General features: G+C 39.2%; 1 protein-coding gene across 4 annotated transcripts; it reads left to right on the top strand.

Moving 5' to 3' along the window:
• The first annotated feature begins 3 nt into the window (after nucleotides 1-3).
• Nucleotides 4-18,350, top strand: GGNBP2 (gametogenetin binding protein 2). Of its 4 annotated transcripts, none has more exons than XM_029083619.1 (14): nucleotides 5-97; nucleotides 3,832-3,912; nucleotides 5,885-6,138; nucleotides 6,933-7,031; nucleotides 9,946-10,074; nucleotides 10,180-10,293; nucleotides 11,945-12,148; nucleotides 13,086-13,260; nucleotides 14,777-14,971; nucleotides 15,655-15,805; nucleotides 15,983-16,108; nucleotides 16,191-16,342; nucleotides 16,739-16,987; nucleotides 17,702-18,350. In XM_029083619.1, exons 1-14 carry the CDS (start codon nucleotides 5-7, stop codon nucleotides 17,903-17,905), a joined length of 2,226 nt encoding a protein of 741 aa, XP_028939452.1. In that variant the 3' UTR covers nucleotides 17,906-18,350. The 4 variants fall into 4 exon arrangements, with proteins under 4 accessions (XP_010160776.1, XP_010160775.1, XP_028939452.1 ...); XM_029083618.1 differs by having other exon boundaries at nucleotides 11,945-12,154; XM_010162474.1 differs by lacking the exon at nucleotides 9,946-10,074 and having other exon boundaries at nucleotides 4-97.
• The last annotated feature ends 944 nt before the right edge of the window (nucleotides 18,351-19,294 follow it).

The raw sequence follows: 19,294 nt of genomic DNA, 5'->3' as shown, positions 1-19,294 counted from the left end.
AGCGATGGCGCGGCTGGTTGCAGTGTGCAGAGACGGGGAGGAGGAATTCCCTTTCGAGAAGAGGCAGATTCCCCTTTACATCGATGACACCCTCACGGTGAGTCCCTGCGCCCCGCCGACCCCCGCTGTCCCTCGCACCGTGTGCGGGCGGGGTGTTGCAATTCCCCGGCGAGGCCTTTTCCCTAGACAGGCCTCCCAGGCTCCTCCTTTCCTCCTGCAGCCTTCATCTTCAGGACTTTGCAACACTTGGGGTTAGCAGCGCTTAATGTGGCAACTCTGTTATCTGATTCCCAGCTCTAAAAACACCCAAACCGCAGAATAAGAAAGTTATTGCTGTATTGGGACCTGCACATAAATTGTTTTTAAGTGACAAGCGTGTCTTGGTGTCCCAGCCCAAATGTGGAGCAAAGCCATTTTTCAATTAAGGAAGGGAGCCATATTAATGTTAAACCCCAGCTTCACGACTAGGTAATTAATAATCATGCTTTTAAATAGGCAAGAAAAGGCTAAAGGTATTTCTGATACCTTTGGCTTGAAGTAAGGGTTACTGAGTCCCTAAAAATGTGCTGCCATGTCTGCAGCGACAAATCTGGGAGAGTTTCAATTTCTGTGTGTTATTCTGGACTGAAAAAATGTGGGGGTTTTGCCATTTCCAGAAGATTCAGTGGAAAAATGAACTAAATGCAGCTTGGAGGCTCTGTAGTCTTTCTTCTCTTCCCCACATGTCTAGAGGAAGGCTCAGAAATTGCATCGTGGGTGAACATGGGGAAAATAGAAAAAAATTCTCTAACTAGCCAGTTGTTGTTTGTCTTAATTATTTGTTCTTTAATTCTTCTTAGTTTTTTAGTTCTTAATTTAATTCTGAAAATGTTGGGTTGAAAATAAAATTTGGAGTTAGTGTAATTTGGTATCTTAATTATTCATATCTGATTGCTGCCGCTGTCAGTGGTGTAATGGCAACCGCTGTTACTTTAAATGGTGTAAAATGTGCATGTGCTTTAAATTCCTAATTTCATGCTTTAATATGGGAGAATACCTGACTTGCATCAGCTAACTTGATGAACATCGTAATGTAATTTCTTCCATCTTCCAGAACAAAACAGTTGAGTATCTTCATGCAGTGTATCAGCCCTGCATCCCAGCACTAAAGATTATCTGTCTCAATCCCAACTGTTTTTGTTACATTTGAAGAGAAGGTCTTTGCTGTGTTTTAGTTTTGATCGTTTATAAATGGTGGCATAGTACTAATTTACCAAATGTCACAATTTTTTTTGGCTTTACGTAGTCTGTCATCTCCAGTTAACTGTGCTTATACATTAGGCAAAGTTTCCTCCTAAGTTGTCCAAAGCAATATCCAGCTCTCCTAGAGTGGTTTATTACCTGGAAAACTCAGGGCTGTGTAGGAATAGTGTAAGTTTGGGGTTTTTTGATGTCTTGGCCATGCCTTGAAAGTTATTTTCCCCCTCCATTCTCCATGTAGTTTTAAGATCTTAGATTTCTCTCTTCCTTGCCCCCGCCTTCAACTGGCCTAAAATTCCATTTGTCGTTTAGTTCCATGGTTTAGTGCCAGACCCAAGCTTTGTGCCATTGCACTGCGTTGTTGCTGTCCTTCTACTTCTTACACCAGAGGCAAGCCATTCTCGTGACTGAAGAGATCAGTTTTGTATCCATCTGGATGAAAGGCATTTGTGCAAGTGCAGGTCATCCTCACCGTGAAGAAATCTTATCTCAGGTCCATTTTTTTTCCCGTTCTGTTACTGTTGTTACAAAGTAGTCGGATTTCTAGGTGATTTCTGAAGGTTTTTATTACATAAATCTGAAGAAGCAAGTGAATGAACTTTTAACTTCCTTGTCTCAGTCTTCTATAATTTATTTTTTTAAATTCTTAATGAGAGCTGTTGCAAGAGATGCAGCTGTCTTTGAAACATGATTTTATATCAGCAGCATTATCTTTAAAAATAGTGGTGTTTGTTGACAGTAACTGGCTTGTGTGGACCTCTTAAAATCAAAATTTTAAAAATAATGGGACTGCTTCATTTCTGTTAGTCAACTGGCAGACTTAATCTATGCCTTAAATCTAGAAATAGTGAATCAGTGGTTGCAAATTAGCAAATGAATGGCCTGTAATGCTCTTAATCTTGTAGCATTGCTCTGTGGGAGCATAGAAAGCTGTTTAGGTGTGATGTGATACTGCTCTTCTAAATGAATTTTCACTATCGTGCTTTTCAGTTTCTTATGCCTCAACTAGAAATTAAAGGTTAAGTTTAAATATTTAACCCTTTTCATTTCTTGAACAGCTCTTATGATTTCTAGAAGGCATTGCATTTGATGTGGTATTCTGGGATTTTTTTCTTCCATTCAGGGTGTGATGGTGGTTGATGTTTAACCACTTAATAAAATCTCATCAGACAGACACATGAATTAATTTTGTCTTTGATAATTTCACTCTGTTGTACAGAACACCTCAGGGTGTTGTCTGATAGTGGGAGATGAAGGTGGGGCGGGGGGGAAATGCAGATTTATCTCTTCTCTCTGTTATGAGCAGTTAAAGCTTTTACTTTTGCATGTAGCTCATTCCCCACAGTTACAGCAAATTAGCAATGGAGGAACCTGTAATTCTGCAGCGAAAACTTGTGCTGCTGCTCAGCGTGCACGGGGCAGGTGCAAGGGAATCTGGAAAAGAAATATGAGAGGTCAGAATTAGCAGGGACTGTGACACTGTTCTGCACAAAGATAAGGCAACTGTAGTAATGTTCCGATTCCAGCACGTGTGAGATCAAAATATCGCCTTGCTCTCTGGCCTTAGAGAATAGATGTTTATTTTGGAGCAGTGTTGAGTGCCTGTAAAAGTAAATCTGAGAGTTCTCTGGAGGCAGCGTCAGCAGTTACAAAGACAGCAGGGAATTCTGTCTTTACTAGACAATTGAGGGTATGTGGAGGGAGGAAGAAGGATGAATTGGACAATTTCATTTGGTGTTGATTGGTATTAGAGACATTAACCAAAGTTGTTGTTATTTTTCTTTCAGATTGTATAGTGAACTTTCAATATTCATATTGATAACTTCTATATTTCTCAGTTTGGACAAAGAAGATCAACTAAGCCAGTCTTTACTCATTTTTCTAGTTGGTTTCATTTTTCTCCAGGGTTGTAAAGTTGGATTTTTGACTGCAAATTATTTTACTGATTTCCGTCGCTGCCAGAAATTGCCCTCTTTGTTGATTAGTAATTGGAAAAGAAATATTATTAATTACTGATGAATAATCACATTGTTCTGTAGGCTTAACATTTTACTTGGAGCCTCTTGAGAGCTGCAGCTGCGATCATACAAAACAAAGTATACCTCAGAGTACCTTTTTGGGTTAATATGGTTTTAAATTAGCCTTTGAAGGAGTTGACTCGGTCGTTAAACTGTTGGGACTGTTTCTCCATAGCTTTATAAATTGAGTTAGGCTGTTGGATCAGTTTGAGTCTCAGTGTGATGAAATACAATTTTTCTTCAACTGAAACAGTCTCAAGTCATGTAGACAGTGTAATGTAAATACTGATGTGCTATTCAGCACCTTTTGCTTTCTCTGTAACAGCTATTTGAGGGTTGCCATTTATAAACTGCCTCTAGAACATTATATGAGTGAAACATTTAGTTACTTTGCTGAAACATTCGCTATCTTAAACTGTTATTTTTATCCTTTCCAAAGCTTCCAATAGTTACACGAAAAGAATGAGCATTTAACATAATTTCTATTTCATTTCCCCCAAGAAACTAAAATAAACCAGTGCTGTGTTTGACTTTTTTCTGAAAGCTTTTTTTTTTTTTACCCTCTTACGTATAGATGGTGATGGAATTTCCTGATAACGTGCTGAACCTTGATGGACATCAGAATAATGGTGCACAATTAAAACAGTTCATTCAGGTAAATACATCCTTCTGGTTTTTAAGAAGGCCACATGCCAGATCTTGCTTTCATTAGATTTGTGCTTTCGCTTCTCTAGGAGGTTGTCACTCCTGGAATGACTTAAAAGACATGCCAGCATCTCTGTGCAGTTACATATTGGTACCAAAGTATACCAGGTGCATTAATTTTCTATATTTCACAGCTTTTATACACTCTTGTCTCGCCAGGAGGCAATTGCTGCATATCTAGTTAGAACTGAAAGCTGTAAAAACAATGCACCTTCTGGTTACTGCCAACTTATAACTCATAGAAACTACAGTTTCTAAATACACTTTTTTTTTTCCTAAATACCGCTAAACTACTTTTTCATGTGGAAGTGTGCATTGCTTAAGATTGAGTTCTTATGATTAGTACAATACCAAAATAGAATTCATGTGCCAGTTTATAGATTATATACAGTTCAGTAGTGAGAGATGGTTTTGTGGTGCCCCTGAAGCTGAGGCTTTAATTATAGAAACTTATCTGCTAGCACTCTGGCGAATAACCACAGCACTGTAACACCTGTAGCAAATAAAAAACATCGTGCTGCTTGATGTCCAAAGGAACGGGCCGGTTTGCTGATATGCAGCTTGCACTTCTTCACTTGTGGTTTGACAGCAGCAGGTCAGACATGTGCTGGATATAAAGCATAGCTGTGTTGTGAAAATAGCTCATTCCTGCTGTTGCTGTAACTGGTACTATTAATTACAGGAAAGAGGATTATTGCAGAGTGATATCGCTTGTCAGATTATTTAATGTGCCTGCCTTTAAGGGCACAAGCCTTAAATGTTATCTGATCATAGCTTTGCTTTTCATAACACCTATTACATAAAATCAGCTGGAAATATTTTCTCTTTTCAATTGATGTATGTACACGTTCCGTGTGATTGATATGTTGTGTGGTCTTTTCTTTCTTTCTCCAGAAGTTGACAGGTAATTTCTACATTAGGAATGTTTAAGTGGTGTAATACAACAATAATACAGAAAATGCTATAGTGGCAAAATATTTTCTGTATAGATACAACAGTACTTACAGAGCTGTACTTTGTATAACCAGGGAAAAATGGCAATTAATACACTGGCAGGACTCTGCTTTTACAGATTATGTTGGAGAGCACCAGTAGTGCTGATAATCTAAGTGTAGATGCGTTGATTGGTGTGTGAGGAGGAAACTCTCTCTTCTGTATAGCCGTGCTAGTGGCAGTTCAGTGTTGGTGAAGTCCAAGCCAGTAATTTAGCAGTTAGAAGAAGCAATAGAAGGGTATGTGCTTTTTGTGTATATGTGTGTCTGGATGTGTTTGACAGAGGAACCAGGAGAAGCTCCTAACATTGTTTATTGACGTAAAGAGTAGTAGAAGGTGTTACCTTTAATGTTCTATTATTAGCGCACATTGAACGTTCGCTACTGAAGTACAGCGTTTCACCCTGAATAGCAATGTGTGCTTTTTTGAAGTTTCAGCTATTAGAATTGTAATGTGAAATGCCATTTAGCCTTCCAGGAAAAAAATACTGCTAAATTGTCCTGGTCTGAACAGAGCAAGTTTGTTGTAAATGAGATTTCCATATATGCCACTGAGAATCCAGGAATTTCTCTGTGCCAAAGATAAAACAAGTGTGAATAGAAGATGAAAACTTGCAGAGTTGTATGTGAGACCCTTTACTAAAACATTTGTGCTGAGGTGGAGGAAAAAGGGCTTCCTGGTAAGGGTAGGGAGGTGTGCCATTTGTTTGGAAACAGCATTTGCTCATTTGAGTGGTAGGAGGAGAGAACAAGAGGAGAAAGATGTTAGACAGTGACCAGAAACTCTGAGCACTGACAGTGTTTCCACTTCCAGTTGTATTTTGATAAGGAAATTCTGATGAAGGTAAAGAAGTCTTGGAACAGTTCAAGATGTGTTTGGTTTTTGGGGTTTTTTTTTAAAATGATTTAATTTCTCATTCTTCTTTTTAGAGACACAGCATGCTTAAACAGCAGGATCTAAATATTGCCATGATGGTGACATCGCGTGAAGTTTTGAGCGCGCTTTCTCAGCTGGTCCCGTGCGTCGGCTGCCGCCGTAGCGTGGAACGTCTGTTTTCTCAGCTTGTTGAGTCTGGAAATCCAGCACTTGAGCCCCTAACAGTAGGGCCAAAGGGGGTTCTTTCTGTAACTCGAAGCTGTATGACTGATGCAAAGAAGCTTTATACATTGTTTTACGTGCATGGGTAAGTTAGATGCACACCTGTCTTAGAACTGCTCAGATAATAATAATCTGAGGAAAATGGAAGCTACTTCGTGTGCATTTGACTTGTTGAGTGTTTCTTTGCTCCTCTACTTTGTGTGTAAAAAGTAAATTTTTTTAAAAAATTAACAGCCTCCCTGCCCACCTCTCTTCTCACTGAAAACAAAACAAAAAAACCCCCAGACTTGTGGTAGGTCTTGGGTAGAAAGGTAACACTGGGCAAGCGAAACCTTCTGGGTTTGGCTAACACAGTAAGTAGCCTCAGTCTCAGTGCCATTTGTTTCTCAGCTGTCAGCAGAACAAACAGTGGCTGCTCACCACAGTGTGCCTTTACCTTCCAGTTGGCTTCTGCTCATTCTACTTCTTGCTCCAGTTAGCAGGCCAGTGAGAAGTAGGAAAGGTTAGTGCAGAGCTGGGGATATTGAGATGTGGAGGGTGAGGTAGTGTAACTTGATAAAGTGGTCTTAGTGGTTCCCTGTGCTTTTGAAATAGATGTCATTGCTCAAGGTCTGTTATTTACGAAGTTATGCAATAGCTTTTTAGATGTGGGTTGTCTTTATCTTGCTTGCTAGGGTTTGTCTGGAAAATCTATACTGTATTTTCTTTGTGTACTGCAGGATTGTATGTTATAAGGAGTAAAAATGGGGGACAGGAGGAAAGTTTTAGATTTAATGTTCATTAGCATACTTGTTTCTGATACATGAACTGAGTCAGACCCTTTAAAATTTCTCTGTATAACCAGGTTTTCAAAATACTAAGTTACTGTTTTTTCTGTAGGTCCAAACTGAATGATATGATTGATGCAATTCCCAAAAGTAAGAAGAACAAGAGATGTCAGTTACACTCCCTGGACACACACAAACCAAAACCTTTAGGGTAAGTTTGTGTTGAACACACAGGATTCAATCTAAAATATTTAAAGGAACCAAACTATTAATACTAATATATTTTTAAGCATTGAGATCAATTCTTATGCTGTTATCTGTTTGCCAGAGTAGTAATCTCCAAGATGTTTGGATTATAGTAGACTCAAATAGTTGTGAGGGAGGGGAACAGAGGCACCCAGGCAGGAGTTTTGGGCAGTGTACGTTGTAGGGCATGAGCCTTTCTCCATCATAGGTTTTTGTAAGATGGTAGTTAGCCCTTTTTAGTGCGGTAAGAGCAACAGTCTCATCAGTAGGATGGTTAATCTTTAGACAAAACTAGTGGAATAAGGTCTTCTGCCCTGCCAACCTAAGATCTTTACTCCTTCCTCAGTGTGAGAGTTGTCCCACTGCCCTTTGTTAAAGCTCGCTAAGGCACCTGGTGATGCTTTCATAGAAAGTTTAAGGCTACTATATGAAATCAGCTATTTCCCAAATTTTCCTTGTTACTTCTGGCTGTTTTATTTTTGCCTCTTGGCTGTTGGATCTTTTGCTTGGTGATGGGCTGTTTTGTTTGTGGTGGTTTTTTAATATAAACATCCATGTTTAATTTCAAAACCAATTGCCAAAACACAACTTGGCCATTACAAACCAGTGCTCTCTGTGCTTTTTATATTTCATCTGACATAATTTGGAATATAGTCTGCTCAGGGCATGGATGGCTTCTGCATTGTGATATAAACAATGCTCTAGAAAGACAAACTGGTTTTTGTGCTCTACACCAAAATGATTGATCAGCAGTTTTTCCTCACATTGAGGTGAAAGGGTACATGCTAAACAAATATACATAATTTTACTTAGGATTATTAAAAATGCCTTGCACAACTAGTAAAGGGCTTTATTGTGGTTGGGCTGCAGGGTTAAAACTAAAAGTCTGTAAAACGTATTTTCTCAAAATGTGACAGCATGTTTTGAATACAGCAGTGAAAAAAATGCTGATATATACTTCTGTGTCTTGAAGCTGAAATGGTTTATTCCAGCTGGTTAACCAGAAAACCACTCCCTGTAAATCTGTTGTAGATTTTGAGCGGTTTTCTTGTTTGTGCAATGTTTGGTTTGGTTTTTATATGATGACCATTAAATTGGACTACTATGCTTAGTTGGAGTGTCCAGAACCTTTTTCAGTCAGTTGTGTTCTGCTTCTGGTTGTACAGCGTACAACCTGTGAAAGCTTGGTCATGGTTTCCAGTTACGGGACGTGTGTTTTTCTATGCAGACTCGAGTCTCTCTGGGTTTAGATAAATCCCCTGAGATGCTAGGCATGTGGAATTTGACACTTGATTTTTCACTTGTGCTGCTTGAGGATAGTGGTAGCTAATCATTATCTCCTATTATATTTTGGTTACAGACCTTTCATATAATTAGTTTAAAGCTTACATTACACAAGCAAAGGATCATAGGGGTATAGGAGTACATTTTTAAAAAATAAAGCAAATTTGGAGCATTATGAAAATGTTAAATTTTTTTGCTTTGTTTTAAATAAGATTAATCTTTTCTGTTTAAGAACATATATCATGGAACCTGTGCTTACCATTTTGTCAAGGCGGAACAGTTGTGAAACGGAATGAATAGAGAGGAAAATGTTGCCTTTTTTTCCTCAATTCATGCTGGAAAAATCCCCTCAGTATTTTGAATGCTGGCAGATTAATAGGGAATATGTGGAAAAGCAGTATTTTAATATACTGCAAGTAAAGCTTTCAGCTTTATCTGATAACATGGCTTGTGGACAATCAGCGTAGTTTGCTAGAGAAACACGCTTGCACTTTGCTTGCTCAGTCGATACCCATTTGTCAGGCTATAGAAGTGATCAGGGTGTATCAGTACTGATATTTCTCCAAATAAATCTGCTGCCTTGAGTGGAAGCAAATATGCTGACAGCCTGGACATGGAGGTGTCCAAGAGAATTGTCTTACAGAACAAATTTTGTTTATCAACTTAAGAGTTTCTGCTCGACTTCATTACCAGAAACTTCTTCAGATGAGTTGCATCTGTTAGGCATTTTACACACACAAAAAAGGCTTTGAATTGTAATTGTGTGTTTAATTGTACGAGTTACGTAACTGGCTAATACCACTTGAGAGTTACTTGACGTCCTCGGTTTCAGTGTGCCTGGCTTATGGCTACTCGGTTCCATTCGGGGCTAAGGAGCATTTTAACCTCTCATAAATGCAAGCCATACGATCTGGCAAACTAGATAATAGCATACATAAATACTCTTGAGGAGCTAATTATTAAATAGCAGTGCTTCTTCCCTTGTTCTCCTTCTCAGCTGTATCCATACATGAGCTTAAACAGAAATGCCCGTGCTGATAAAATGTCAAGTGTAGACAAGCCTGTAAGCAAACATGGCTTGCTATTTAAAGTTTGTTCTTTACTCTATAAGTGTACTTTTAGCATATCCAAATGTGCATTGTAAAGTGTTTTTAACAAGTTTTGGAAGTTTAATGTAGGGTGTTTCATGGTTTCTCTATGGCGGTAGATGTGTAGAAGTTTGGGGTTTTTGTTTTACTTTTTTATTTGTGGGTTGTTTTGGGGTTTTTTAAGTAAGTTGTCATATGAAATTTAATCTGCCAGACGTGTTAAAACTTGTATATGTTTATACTTAAGGTATCATTCTGAAAAATTACAACTGGCTTTCAACTGTAACTTTAAAAAGTCATTATGAATCTGTGTTGATAAACATGGACAGTAAAATTTGTATTTCATGTCTGACCCTAACTTTACTGGAAGTTGAGGCTCAGCCTGTAAAGGATTCGAAGTACATTAAAGAACACAGTAGCATTTTCGTAGCATTTGTCTAGGAAAAATAACTAGTTCACAATATGGTATAAGTTAAAAAAAAAATTGTTTTTAATACTATGTGACAGTGAAGGGAGCAGTAGGACACTCAGTACAGAGAAATTAAGTGCAAATAAGAAAAATAGTCAAGACAGGAGGAAGAAGGAGAGCAAGTGTAGCATCGCTTTCCGTTATGGACCTTTCCAGGGAGGAGTCAGGTAAACTAACGATGCTTTATTTTGCTGCTTTTCTAAACCCCTAACAGGATAATGTGCAGTCTTTTGTTTCTTATGGTTTTGGTTTGTTTTGGTTTTTTTTTGCAGGGGTTGTTGGATGGATGTGTGGGAGCTCATGTCCCAGGAATGCAGGGATGAAGTAGTTTTAATTGACTCTAGTTGTCTTTTAGAAACATTAGAAACCTATCTACGAAAACACAGGTATGTTAAAAGAGCAAAGACACACCTTCATTTTGAGGAATGTGTGCTGCATGTTTTGGTTGAATCAAAATGTATGTAGAGTTCACACAATGTTTAAAAGTGTAGAGGACTCTTCTGATACCCTTCTAAAAGCTAAGATATAAGCTTGATGGTGATGGAGAACCTTGCCAGATTGCATTGTAAAAGTGGATGAGTGAAATACTCTGTTTTACCTGCTGTTGTGGTTTATGGTAGGGGGAATGTGGAGACTTCAGATGATGTCATAGCTACTTGTCTTATTTTTTTTGTTAGGATTAAATTATGATTTAGGATTTTCTCTGTTAAAACTGTGTATATTCTTTCAGTCTTTCACCAGTAGCCTCTCTGTTTGGGACTGTGCCTTCTTTTAGGCTTTCAACTTCAAAATAATGGGAACTGAACTAACAGAAGCAGATTTTAGGCTTGGCGTTGTTTGTAAATCACTGTTTTAAAACAGTTGTTTATGACTTAGTTTCCTCTTGCAGGGATAAAAACAGGCCACCAAATTATTGTTGCGTGTGTACAGTAGCTACCATGCTGATTAAAAAGTTTTAATTTCCAGTAGTCTCAAGGTTCTGATAGAAACTGTGGGGGCACAGGTGGGTGCGGGGGTGGTGGTGTGGAAATAGCACTTTGGAAACAAAATAACTTTAATCTCGTGTGACATTAAAGGTGGTGTTGGCAGAGTTCCCGATGGTAACCTGCAATAATATTGCTGTTTTCTCTCCTTTCACCGCAGAAACTAGCCAGTTATCATAGCTCTATCAAACATCAAAATATGTTTGACTTAGTGTTGTCAAGTGACTGGACAAACTAGGGAAGGGAAAAACACCATCCAGAGATGGCGTGAAGAGCCAGCTTTTCAAGCTGAAAGCTGAAATGTGAGCAGCTTGTCTGACTTGCATTTTTAGGATGATGCAGCAAGAGGTTTTGTAGCTTCTTGAAGACTGCGCCTCTTATAAACTAGAATGAGCTTAATTTGGTTGTATTTTAATTATAATGGACTTCATAACAAAGCTTTTCTCAGTTATCTGAGCTATCACATGTTTAAATTGAATATGTTGTGTTATAAATAAATCTTGTTTGGCTATCTGTGCAGTAATCTAATAATTAAAAATATGTTTGAAGGTGCTTGTAGTGGAAATGTTGCTCTTATACAGCAGGCAACAGAGGAAACTTTTTTTCTTACTGCTTATCACTCACTTGAGTCCACTTTAAGTAATTGCTATAAAGTAACTTGGAGTGTTTTTACTTGAGAGAGATTTTATCCTGGCTTGTACTAATGATTCCATTTGTTCACTATTAGATTTCTGATCTTTGAGCGACCGTGGAATTGCATATCCATATAGGAATTTTTTCATATTAACAAGTAGCCTGATTTATGCCTTGGAGCATGAAAGTTGATATCCAGACTTGTAATATATGATAGGCAGCATAATATGTATAGTAAACTTAGGTGGCTTACTGCCAAAGTCTTACGATTTTACCTGTTGAAGTAACATAAACCTTATGTGACCCAGTTTAAATATAGCATGCTCTGTGAAATAGCTCAGTGTATCGTAACTTAGATTACGTGGGTCTACGTTTCTGCTTCAATAAGAATTCAGTCCTGTTATGTTCTGTTTTCACACAGGTTTTGCACTGACTGCAAAAATAAAGTCCTTCGGGCATACAATATTCTTATTGGCGAGCTAGACTGCAGCAAAGAGAAGGGCTACTGCGCCGCGCTCTACGAGGGCTTGCGCTGCTGTCCCCACGAGCGCCACATACACGTGTGCTGCGAAACAGATTTCATCGCGCACCTCTTGGGTCGAGCCGAACCAGAGTTCGCAGGAGGGTATGAGTATGTAATTTGCTAGAGTGGGCTATCTAGCGCTTTGCTTCTTTATTTTATTATTGAATGTCTTTTGCAAAAGTGATTTTTGCCTCCTTGCTGCATAATAAACTTCTGGATGTAAATGTTCATGTTGAAGTAGGCTTTTGAGATAGTGCTTCAAAGTAGTGAAAATTTTGTATGTGCTTTTGACTTTAAAGTGCATTTAACTCTGAAGGCAAGACTGAAAAATATTGCCAAATGTCTTCTAGTTCATTTGTTCACCCACTAGAGCTGCCTGCTTTTCCCCTGAGGTGTTCAAAATATGCGAAATAGAAAGAGAACCTTGGTTGACAGTTTTACCAAATGCCAAGTGTTAATTTAGTTTTGTCACCATTTGTATATTATTGATATTTCTGAATCTGTTTTAGCATCTTAAAATTTTCCAATAACAAACACTATTCTGAGCATCATAACTCTTTGTTTAGGAGGGTAAATCCTTTTATAATGATTTTTCCTTAATAGATGATCGATACAGATTAATGCTGAAATATTTTTAATTTGTACAGTAATTAATGTGTAAACTTCTATGTGTGTTTATTCAGCTTCAGTTAACTAAATACAAATTCTAGGAAACAAAATGGCTGCATCTCTTTGACATTAAGACTCTGCTGATCCCTCCTAGTAGGGGCAAGCAGAGACTGCTGGGGCAACACCTTGAGAAGTCACAGGTTTGAATGCTGTGCACAGATTATCATGTCAGGAATGTAGTGGTGGTTTTAACCTGGTCCTTTCTATTTTGCATCTGCATGCAGCACAGCAGAACTTGATTTAAAAAGCTGTTCATGCAAACGTATCTTCAGTTGTACATAAAGAAAATACATCTTTGAACTGCTTTGATCTCTTGGTAGCCTTCCAGCTGCTTTAACTGTGCTATACTTTGGTTCAACCCTTCCTTTAGACGAAGAGAAAGGCATGCTAAGACAATAGACATAGCCCAAGAAGAAGTTTTGACCTGCCTTGGTATTCATCTTTATGAAAGATTGCACCGAATCTGGCAAAAGTTGCGGGCTGAGGAACAGACGTGGCAGATGCTTTTTTACCTGGGTGTTGATGCTTTACGCAAAAGCTTTGAGGTAAAAATCAAATTTTATCTAACTTGTATTTGAATTGCTGTAGTAACTGGGTGCATTTTCACTGAAGTTATTTTTCTGCTTTCTACTAACATTGGGCTGCAGTCCCTTGTTCACTGCAGGCAGCAGTTGTGTAGAATCAATGCATAGCACAACTGAGTTGCGTTCCGATGTGAAGTCTACTAGAACATAAAAGGTTGAGGCTTGCTGCTTTTACTTTCCAGGCTGCACGTTACACTACGTGGGCTCTTCTGTGTTTTTAATTCACAGTGAAGGTATTTCTACCTGACAGCATTTAAAGTAGCACTGGCTGCAACAGTTTTGTCTTATTAGTAAAAATGGAGGATGTGCTTTTGGATTACAGACACGACTGCTAACTCTTGCATTCGGCATGTTCCAAATGCACGCTGTAATCTTGTGGGATCTTGGACTTCAGACAGAAATCCATGCAGTTCCTTTAACGTATGCCAGTAGTATACTTCCCCTTCGGCACAACATAAATCTCTTCTGTTTTGCTTATCTTCCATTCAAAATGACTGCTCTGTCTAAAAACTTGTAAAACATCAGAGGAGGAAGAAAAAAATCAATTTGAGAAAGATCACAGTGGCACCCCAGTCTAGTTAGTTCTTGGAGGTTTTTTTAGAAGTAATTTTTTTAAAGACTTATAATGCTGTGGAAGTGGCGTTGGACTGGGTACACTGTGACATTTTTGTCAGGTTTTGTCTTGATGTTTTTTTAATCTAGTAAAGTATGGTGCTACTCATTTAGATTGTAAAGCTCAGGTAATTATACTGGTATGCATGGTTGGCTATGAATTTGAAGTGTAGAACTGCTATATCTTTATATGGAGTCCTTTTCTAAGGTGAGTGGGAAAGATGATGTTTCATTTTGGCTGAAGGAGTTCCCAGGGTGATCTGGGATGGGGGGAAAAAAAAAGAGAATTATTTTTACCTCTGTAGGAGCATTGATCCGGAATAGTTGACTAGTTTAACTAGATTCTTGTAACTCCATATGTAGACGTGCCATTGTGATATTGTTCTAAACTTATTTTTAAGGAACATATTTAGATACTTGCTATATTTTGAGATACATCTTTACTTCAAAATTGACCTGCCTAGAAAATCAGCTAGATTTTTCACTGGTTACCCTCGACAAAGAGCTGCAGGAATTCTGTAGCAGTAGTTCTAATGTGTTTTTCTGTGCTGCTGTGTTAGATAATCAGAGTATCTACCATGTAAACACACATCCAAAAAAACATTCAAGTCTGCAACTTTTAACTGAAAATTGGGAATTTGGGCCATAATTTAAATGCAGTGCTACCCCTGTACGTGTGTCTTCTCCAGCAATCTAAATTTAGTGACTAAATCTGGATAGGTGTTTTTCTTCTACAGTCAATAGTTGTGTTGCTGTGACTTTATTATAAAAAGTACTTACCAGCTATTTTCTTCCTCCTTTTTTATAAATGTGAAAGCTTGAATTGTGTTAACATCTATAAATAGATCTAACCTCTTATAAACAGATGGCTGTGGAAAAAGTGCAGGGTATTAGTCGGTTGGAACAGCTCTGTGAAGAATTTTCAGAAGAAGAAAGAGTGCGAGAGCTTAAACAAGAGAAGAAGCGCCAAAAACGGAAGAACAGACGGAAAAATAAGTGTGTGTGTGAGATCCCTGCTCCTTTGCAGGCAACAGAAGAGAAGGAAATAAATCAAGCAAAGGTAAACGTCGATAGCTGTGGCTTTCTGCTGGGGGTAAATAACTCGACTGCTAATTTGGTGCTTCATTCATCAGCTTGCTGTTCCATGTTAGAATTCTTGAGAGGTTTTCACTCGAGTTCAGTTTTGGGAACTGGGCTTTGATCACTAGTGGAATTTAATACTTTTTCAGATTAGTACCATCTTTTTGTAAAGTATTTGCCTGGAACTCCCTGGCTTTTGGGGGTTTGGTGGCTTTGTTGTTGTTTTTGGTTTGTTTTGTTTGTTTGTTTTTTAAATCCTAAATCTAGAGGGTCAGATTATGCTAGAATATTTTTCAACTACCATTTCTTAATGATCACTTAGAATATCAGAATTCGAATGCTAGTTGCAGACAATTATAATTACATTTTTGGGGAGGGGAGAGCTTTAATTGACTAAGTAAGTGCAATAATTATTCTGGATCTCTTGACTGAACTTAATGGGCTAATTGTAGGTCATATTATTGTGGGGAAAGCAGGGGTTTGTGGTTTGTTTGGTTTTTATTTTCAGTTGTCTTCTACTTCTGAAGAATTATAAGCAATGCTGTGGTTGTTACCAGTTAGTATCAGCTGTTTTTTCTTGTGGAAAGAGTATCCTTTATAAAGATACTGGCTGAGCTACTTTTAGTACTTGCAATACTTGTATTTTTTTGTTTTTGTTTTAAGGAAAATTCGAACTTCACAGAAAGTAGTTGCAAAGCCTGTGGTAGCAACGAAGAAGCTAACAACTGTGTAGAAGTTATTGTTACTAATGAAAGCACTTCTTGCACCTGTCCTAGCAGTGGTACCCTATTAGGTTCACCTAAAATTAAGAAAGGTATGTTAAATGTCATTATTTGTTGCTTTTAAAAGCATTTACCATCTATGGGGTAAACAGGGCTCAGCTATTTTTAAAGATAACTTTTCTTTTTAAAGACTTCTTTCTTGTTAGAGGTGTAACTAAAGAACATGCAGCAGCTACTAGAGATGACTGTAACTTTTTACTTTGTCTCAGGTTTATCTCCACATTGTAATGGTAGCGATTGCGGCTATTCATCTAGCATGGAGGGCAGCGAAACAGGATCTCGAGAGGGGTCAGATGTGGCCTGCACTGAAGGCATCTGCAACCATGATGAAAATGGTAGGTTTGGTAAGAACATAGCATTGGTTTAGTAGCCACAAAACTTAACATATCTGAGAAGAAAATTCCCTGTCTTTTGCAGGAGATGATTCATGTGTCCATCGCTGTGATGACAAAGAGGAGGATGGAGATAGCTGTGTGGAATGTTGGGCTAATTCGGAAGAGAGTAACACAAAAGGCAAAAACAAAAAGAAGAAAAAGAAAAGTAAAACTTTGAAGTGTGAGAACGAACATGTAAGGAACACAGCTATTACTGAATGCTTATTTAAATGCATACATTCTGAAATAGTTAGAAAAGTATTTCGGATTTCAGTTGTGACTAATGCTGTATGTGGGGCAACGAGGATCTTTGTTACCTCTCCATCCACGTTTTGAACTCGAGGTCCTTCCTAGAATAGGTTGTGGTGGAAGGAGCCTCTTCTTTCCTGTTCTCCTAAGGATGTGCACTTCTGTGCACTCTCAGGGAATGAACGAGCCATTCCTCCCTCCTCCCCAGGCACATGCATTTAAACAATATATAATCCTCGCTCTGGTTTTGAACTTTTTCCTTTACTCTTCCCCTCCTGCTTCCACTGAATGTTTCAGGTTTAACACTACTAGTAGTTCATTAAGGGCTCTTTTCAATTTTAGATTCAGAAACTTGGAAGCTGTATGGCAGATCCAGGTAACAGAGAGACCTCAGGAAATATCATGCACACAGAGTTTCATCGCGACAAGACCAAAGACACACATGCTGAAAGCTGCTGTAGCTCAGAAAAAAGTGGGCAGCAGTCGCCTTGGTTTGAGCATATGAAAAATGTGTCACAGTTTGCAGAATCTACAGAAATGTCACTTGTTCCCGATACTGGAAAAGGTGCCAAGAGCTTAGTGGAACTCCTTGTAAGTAACCACTTCCTTTGAATTTTAGGTTGTAGCCTACAGCTTTAAATCCTTGGGAGGGAGGATGGGGTTTAGAACACAAATCCCAGTGAGAAACTGTTAAAAGAGAGAGAATGTAACTGAACCTACAACTCGCAGCTTACTCTCCCAGTGTTTGGTTTGTTTGCCTTTGCGTGTGCTCTGTAAAGTGTGTAACTCAGATGCTTGGCAGAGGGAGGAGAAATTGCCTGTCACTGGAGTGCAAGTGACAGAACTTGTATTATAAGAATTCATTATCAAGGATTGTATTATTCCATAAAATGAAGTGGGCATTATTGCTGCCTTCATACCTCAAATATTACTTCCCACTACAGGCTCCTTGGACAGCTTTCTTCTCTCTCCCTTTCCTTCCTTCTCCTTGCTTTGCATCCTTTTTCTTCTGTTTTTTTAAACAAACAAACAAACACCTCTAATAAAAGCCATCCTCTTTCAACAGCAACGTGCTAAGGCTCTGAAGCTTATTCTGGTAGATCTTATGACTGTATAAGCTGCTTGTTACCCAAAAAATTGCAGAGCATTGCGTGTGAATCGGGTGACTGGATTAGCCAGCTACGACTTGTGTCGTGACACGAAGGCTGCGTATTTTCTTCAGAGCAGCTGCAGACAGTGTGTACAGTGGCAGGCCAGGTGTGCTGCACAGTGCTCGAGTTCTTAAATGCCTGTTTTCATTTGTAGGATGAGTCTGAATGCACTTCTGATGAGGAAATCTTTATCTCACAAGATGAAATACAGTCCTTTATGGCAAACAACAAGTCTTTTTACAGCAATAGAGAACAATACCGACAGCATCTGAAGGAGAAATTTAATAAATACTGCCGCTTAAATGATCACAAGGGGCCCATTTGTAACGGTTGGTTGACAACAGCTGGAGCGAACTAAATACAATAAAATAGCTCTGTCTTTCACTGAAATTCTCAAGATGACTACTGCGCCTTCTCTTTCAAAAACTTAATTTAGTGACTTATGGCAAAATTTTATCTTAAATTAATGTGATTCTTTTTTTCTTGGTTTTTTTTGAGGGGAGGCTGGTGGAGGTGATTTCATTAATTTTGTTCTTTCTTCAGGCTTGTATCTTTAGTTGAGTAGCTGTGCAAGCCTCTCTTATAATTTAAGCCATCTCTTTTCATTAAATGTTTCTCTTACTGTGACACTTACAAAAAGCAAACTAGTGGCAAAGTAATGTTGTACCTATAATTCTGTACAGAATGACAATGAGCTGAATATAAGATTTTACAAAGTAGACATCCATTTGCAAAATGTTTTGGATGTAATATGTTAAAGCGCAATGTGCAAAATTTAAATAAAGAATATTTATTAATATGCATAGTAAAAGTTGGTGTACACGTTTCTGCTTTCAATGCTCCTTCCCCGCGCTCTGAATTCTTGCTGTTCAGATGGACAGCTGGTGCTTCAGTCGGCGGAGCTTTGGGGAGGTAGGCGGAAGGTGAGTAAACTTGCCTGGGAAAAGTACAGATCCTTTAGAGGTGCTCCTGAAAACCAGCCCCCCAGCCTGTGATTGTCCACGCCATCCCACTCAGCGTGGTGAGGGAGCACTCGAGCCCACTGCCACTGCTTACTTTTATCTCTTTGGTTTCAATTCCTCTGTTTCTTCAAAAGTTTCTGCTCCCTGGTCCTTGGGAGGGAGGATGACAGTGCCTTCACAAAGCTGCTTCACAGGCCTGCAGTTTATTTGGGATGTGGATGGGGGCCAGGTGCGTGCCAGCATCTCCCCTGCAGTGGGAGGGGCTGTCTTGCAGCACCCGCTCTGCCATGGAGCGACTGTGGAGATCAAACAGCAACACCCCGTTAAAAGCTTCCCCTGGCACTCTGATTTTTAGAGCCTGTATTGCATTTTTGGATGCTTTTTGCTTTCTGTGTAAAATAATAAAGCAGCTGCCGCCCCGTGGGCGTGTGTGTGGGGTGACCGGGGGCTCAGGCGCAGGATGGCAGTGTAGCTCCTGGGAGGATGGGAGTTAACGCGGCCGTTTCACGCTGGTGAGCTATTTATGATGTAAACCAGCCCGGCTCTATTTGTTCCCCAGCTGCCAGGACCTATTTTACCCTTAAAGCGAAAAATCCATTTCCCAGCGCCTCGCTTTGCTGGTTTCGGGACTCGCCCTTCTCCCGGGGGAGGAAAAGACCCAAATCCGAGCGGCGCAACCCGGTGGCGACCGACCCCAACCCCGCGGGCTGAGCCCTCGCAAACTCGGTGCATGCAAGGCGGGGGGGCGGGGCAGTGAGTGGGCGTGGCTATGGGCGTGGCCGGTC

Source organism: Antrostomus carolinensis, unplaced genomic scaffold (genome assembly GCF_000700745.2).
Source record: "Antrostomus carolinensis isolate BGI_N321 unplaced genomic scaffold, ASM70074v2 scaffold51922, whole genome shotgun sequence".
NCBI lineage: Eukaryota > Metazoa > Chordata > Aves > Caprimulgiformes > Caprimulgidae > Antrostomus > Antrostomus carolinensis.
The sequence above is the reverse complement of the archived record's forward strand: the minus strand, read 5'-3'. Positions and strand labels throughout refer to the sequence as shown.

Excerpts from the sequence above, each read along its gene's own strand:
- GGNBP2 (XM_029083618.1), top strand. The coding sequence starts at position 5 with ATGGCGCGGCTGGTTGCAGTGTGCAGAGACGGGGAGGAGGAATTCCCT. Across the intron at positions 3,913-5,884 it reads AATTAAAACAGTTCATTCAG|AGACACAGCATGCTTAAACA; the intron begins GTAAATACATCC and ends TCTTCTTTTTAG. Across the intron at positions 15,806-15,982 it reads TTCACCTAAAATTAAGAAAG|GTTTATCTCCACATTGTAAT; the intron begins GTATGTTAAATG and ends ACTTTGTCTCAG.